This window comes from Gossypium hirsutum, chromosome D11 (assembly GCF_007990345.1).
Source record: "Gossypium hirsutum isolate 1008001.06 chromosome D11, Gossypium_hirsutum_v2.1, whole genome shotgun sequence".
NCBI classification, from domain to species: Eukaryota; Viridiplantae; Streptophyta; class Magnoliopsida; order Malvales; family Malvaceae; genus Gossypium; species Gossypium hirsutum.
Window position 1 is genome coordinate 2,871,778 of NC_053447.1, and position 5,849 is coordinate 2,877,626.

Consider the following 5,849-nt stretch of genomic DNA (forward strand, 5'->3'; position numbering starts at 1 on the left):
TCCTTATATTATGAGTTAGATTACATTTTGTTTTCTTTACTTAAAAATATACAAATTAATCCCGGTACATTAGATCAAAAGATAAATTGGTCATTTTGGTGAAAATTTTATCCACTTGTACTATTAAAAATTGGTCATTGTACGTCAGCACAAGGTATACGTGACACGTTACGTATCGTTGTTTTGGTTATTTCGTTAGTCATGTAAATTTTTAACAAAAAAGTCCAGTTTACATTTTGATCTAATATACAAGGGCTAATTTATTCACTTTTAAGTAAAAGGAACAAAATACAATATGACACATACATAGTACAAGGATCTTCATGGTATTTTAAAATGTAGGAACTAAAAATATCTAAATTAAAGTATAGGAATAAAATCCACAATTTATATATAATACAAAGACTAATACCATAATTTAACCAAACAACATAACACAAATACGAGGGGGCAAAACGAGTGGTATGCATATATGAATTGCTTTGTCTTTTGCTTAGTTTGTAAGGGTAAGAACCTTTGAGTATCGGAATGGTACATTGATTATTGAATATAAATAAAAGTTTGAAAGCAATAGCCATAGGCTGATGAGCTCACCAATTTGGTATAATTTCCTTTCAATTATTATTACTAATATCAACCTGACTTCACCCCTTACCTAATCAAACGATGCGAATCCGGTGAGAAAAGAGTTAATTAAATATGAAGACATCCGATTTAATCTGGTGAGTAATTAAAGATAATTACTAATGTCTTTTATCAATTGTATATAATTTTAATTAGTATAATAACAAATTTAGCCCCCGATATTTATATATTTTATCATTTTGGTTTTGATTCTAAAATATTCAACAAATTTATAACCTTCTCATTAACTCATTTATGCAAATGCTACGAGCTAAATTTATTAAATTATGATCAATTTGATAGAATATGCAAATTTTGAGGGTTAAATTTGTTATTATGCCAATTAAAATTATGACAATTGATTGGAAACATTAACATCATGATTAATTGTCTTTATAGTTACTCACATTTAAAATTGGCAGAGATTAAATTGCACTAATTTTTTTTACGATGACTAATTTGCTCGATATTGATATTAAGAGGGATGTAAAAAGTCTTTTAACCAAAATTATTTAATATAAATTGGTAATTTACAAAAACTATATATATAAATAAAAATACTTTAAATAGGATTATGATAAGAAAAAATATATATGAGTTTAACATTAATACATAAATTACGAGGCCTTTCGTGTTGTGAAGCGAATTGACTTTTATTTTAATTGAGATTATTATTACAATAATTAAGAAAAAATATTATAGTTTATGAAAATTTTTTTAATTCAGGTTTGTTAATAAGAATAAGAATGGTAAGATTTTTTTTTGTCATTAATTAGAATAAAAAATTTGAAAAGATTCAACGTTTATGCTTGGTAAAGCTAGCTTTTAGATGGAATGACTTTATTATTTTCACAATCAATATGAAAATAACATCATTTTTAAATTAATTTAAAGCAAAAAATAATCCAAGAATAAAATAAATTGAACCTAAAATATTCGAATTTGAACTTGAATTACCACACAATTCAATTAGAGATAATTTAAAAAAAAAACAATTTAATAAATTATCAAGATTTGTTTAGAATAGTAAGTAAAGTTTATGTATGAGATAATACATGGTCGAACTCTTGAACGAACTTTCTCTTAAAATCAACATATTTCCTTAAATAATTTTAAAACTGACTTAAAAGTCTAAATAAATTTAAAAATCGACCTATAAGCCTTATTTAGCTCATAAAACCGATAGAGAATAGATTGATTAAAAAAAATCATTCCAATCCAATTCTCTCTTTATTTGCCAACCAAACATAGAGAACATGGCATGATAATCATCCACCAAACATATCTTATGAGTGTTGTTTCCTTTCATTTGCTGAGTTTATCAAATAAGACGACTCATTCCAACAATTATTTCAACCGAAGTTTTAACAAAATCATTTGCCCAACATTTTATATATATTTATTTGGACCAAGATTCTCGCCCAACATTTGAAGCAGCAGCCTCCAATTCTTCCAGGCAAGAAACTAAACATGTTAGGTAAAACTCGAATAAATCCAGAAAGAAAAAAAACCTTCCAAATTTCCATTATAAATGATAATTTATGGTATAAAAATGTTTATAATCAACGTTAATATATGAATGGAATATCTTTTTTATTCTGCAACAGTAAAAGGTAGTTAAAGTTAGGTTTGAAAACCCTAGAGAACAAAGTACGTTGGTTTATCAGACAAATATATCCTATACATTTCTTGCTGTTTATTACAAACATGTTCGTTTAAACAGTGATGTTTCCCTTAGTGTTTAAAACCCAAGCTTTGCAGCATCAAATTTCCAACTCGTAACCCATTTTTGAAGGTCTTGGAAAAAACACAGCAACCCCCTGCCTTAAAAAAAAACATGAAGTTTGAGATAGCACTGAGTTTACTACTTGTGGTTCTTGTCGGAATCACCATCATTCAAGGTTGTAATGGCAAGGCCGTACAATTCATTTTCGGAGATTCCTTGTCCGATAACGGTAACAACAATCGCCTTTCGATGACATTGGCTAAGGCAAACTTGCCTTATTACGGCATTGATTTTGGCAATGGTCTGCCTAATGGAAGGTTCACTAATGGCCGAACCGTTGCTGATATAATAGGTAATTTTGATCAAAGAATGAATACATTGCTGTTAGAATATCCGAATCGTGTTCATATATTTTATCATGTTATAATCAATATTACGACATTTGTACTTTCATGTTGTGTAATGTTGTATTGGTATTTATCAGGTGACAGCACAGGTCTCCCAAGGCCACCAGCTTTCTTGGATCCATCTATAAATGAGGATGTTATATTGGAAAATGGGGTAAATTATGCCTCTGGGGGTGGTGGGATTTTGAATGAAACAGGAACTTACTTTGTAAGTTTTGCTTTTTAACCCTAATTATACATGATTGATCACCAACATTGAGTTAGATCTTAAAACGGTAAAAGTACATTGGAGGCCCTTGTATTAAGAGTCGAATTAAAATTTTCCCCATTTACTCAAAAAATAGGCAAATTAGTCCCTACACATTAGATCAAAGAGCAAGTTGATCCTTTTGTTAAAAAAATTATCTATTTTTACTATTAAAAGCTGGTCATTATACGTCACAATGAGATACACATATTATATAGCTATAACAGTTTTTAAGTGTAAAATGGATTAATTTTTAATAGAAAGAACTGCTCATTGATCTTAAATATAGGGAGGCAAAATACAATCTAATTCCTAATGCGATAGCTTCCATGGTACTTTTACCATCTTAGAATGAATATTTATAACTTGTATTTGGTTATTGCAGATTCAAAGGTTGTCACTTTGGAAACAAATTGAACTATTTCATGGGACAACTGAATCGATAACAAAGAAACTTGGGAAACAAGCAAGCGATGAATTCTTTCAAGAAGCTCGTTATGTGGTTGCTTTAGGGAGCAATGATTTCATTAACAATTACTTAATGCCAGTTTACAGAGATTCTTGGACATACAATGATGAAACTTTTGTCGAATACTTGATGGAAACACTTGAAAAACAACTCCTGGTAAATATATAATAATCTTTGCTTTCATTAACTAATATAATGCTAATTAAGTGTATGTTTATGTTGGGTTTTTTTTTTCTTTGAAGGTGTTGCACAAGTTAGGAGCAAGGAAGTTAATGGTGTTTGGTTTAGGACCAATGGGTTGCATACCACTACAAAGGGTCTTAAGTACAACAGGAAAGTGCCGAGACAGAGCAAATAAGTTAGCTCTTAGTTTCAATAAAGCTGCAAACAACTTATTAATCAGTTTGGAACCTAAACTTACCAATGCTAGCTTCAAGTTTGGTGATGCTTATGATGTTGTAGATGATGTGATTCGTAATCCCTACAAATATGGTGAGTCTATTACCCCAACATTAATAATATTAAATTACCAAAAAAATATTATCTATGAAATAATTTTACAAAATAATTATATAAAAATCGATTAAAATGGTTAAATTAAAGCTTTAGAGATCATGGTACCTTAAGTCTAAATCTCATTATGATAATATTTTATGAACATATGAAAAAGATAAAAAGACTCTCGTATTAATATTTGTTACTTTGTAAAAATAAATTTTTTTTACACATTTTCAAATTGAGTTATTGATAGGTTGAGTCATAACACTAACTCCGAAACTTAAATAATAATATAAATAGGAATAATATTTGGTACACTGTTAATGTAATTTTTGGACTCCACAAATAAGGGCAAGGGTTAATAAGTGTCTTACAGAAATATAATAAAATATTTTTTTAAAAAAAGATATGCAATAATTTTTTTAAAATTAATTGTGAAATTAAAAAAATCAGTTTCAACGTATCAAATGCTAATCATTTAAATATATATATGGACTATGATTAAAATTAAAATTAAAATAGAATAAATTATTCTTTTGCGCTATTTTTTCAATCAAAATTTTCTATGGAAATAGTTTATATCGTCACCAAAACTGTTTCGTTGGAAGAAAATCATACCAAATAGTACTTGCGACGTAGGAAATATATTGTCCCAAAGATCATAATTTTGTCGGTAATTTCATAGTTTCTTTTAAAATGATATCGTTGGAAGAAAAATGGATAGTACATCATAGTCATGATTGAATAACTCTGCAGGATTTACTAATGCTGATTCGCCATGCTGTTCGTTGGGGAGGATTCGACCAGCGCTTACATGTACACCGGCATCAACATTATGTGGAGATAGAACTAAATATGTGTTTTGGGACGAGTATCATCCATCGGACAGTGCCAATGAACTTATTGCTAAAGAGCTTATAAAAAAATTTGGATTTACAGGAGTCGGTTCTCCTTCTCCAGCTCCAGAATCCGACATTGCTCCTTCTCCATCTAATTAATTTATATATATACATATAATGTTTGTCAAAAAATCAACTTGCTTGTTTGGTTTAACATCTTCAACGAGTTTCTCCATTGTAATAAATATTTGGTTTAAAGCATGATTTTACTTTTATAATCTATATCACTTTTTTATATTGGTATTTAAGATTTTTTTTTATAATTTTAAAGTCACATATTTAAATATCATCAGATTTAATTTAAATTTATTTTAACGAATTAATTATTTAATTATAACTATTGATACAAATATTCAATACCCAATACCCACTACACCAAAAGAGGCCTTTAGCGGTGTCTATAGCAGCGTTTTAACACAAAACGCCGTAAAAAACCGAGCAGTAGTGGCGAGTGTTAAAAAACACCGGAAATTATAAGCAACAGCGGTGATTTCCCAAAAGCGCCGCAAACGAGTCAGGTAAACGGTACCGTTTTCTTGGTCAGCTTCAAAGACATTAGTGGCGCTTTAAACAAAATGCCGCAAAAGTGAAGCATTGTAAAAGCGCCGCAAAACTGATTACACAGACGACGCCGTTTTGATTTATGTTTGATGACATTAGTGGCGTTTGTAGGGAAACGCTGCAAAATATCATGTATTAGCGGCGCTTTCCCAAAGCGCCACAAAGGTTTTTACCGAACGACGCCATTTTCTTGTTGAGTTTTAGACACAATAGTGGCGCTTTCTTTAAAGCGCCGCTGAAGTCAATCATTAGCGGCGCTGCAGAGGAAGCGCCGAAAAAAGTTTTAAGCGTACGCCGTCTTAGGGACAATAGTGGCGGTGCTTCCCTGGAGCGCCACAAAAGATTTTACCGAACGACATCGTTTTCTTGTTGAGTTTTAGACACCATAGTGGCGCTTTAAAGAAATCGCCGCTGAAGT

At 30.2% G+C, this 5,849-nt stretch overlaps 1 protein-coding gene across 1 annotated transcript; it reads left to right on the forward strand.

Moving 5' to 3' along the window:
- Window positions 1-2,208: 2,208 nt before the first annotated feature.
- On the forward strand, window positions 2,209-5,118 carry LOC107912128 (GDSL esterase/lipase At1g74460). Its single transcript, XM_016840193.2, has 5 exons — window positions 2,209-2,702; window positions 2,835-2,965; window positions 3,390-3,629; window positions 3,716-3,965; window positions 4,728-5,118. The coding sequence occupies exons 1-5, from the start codon at window positions 2,462-2,464 to the stop codon at window positions 4,967-4,969; spliced, it is 1,104 nt and encodes a 367-aa protein (XP_016695682.1). The 5' UTR covers window positions 2,209-2,461; the 3' UTR covers window positions 4,970-5,118.
- The last annotated feature ends 731 nt before the right edge of the window (window positions 5,119-5,849 follow it).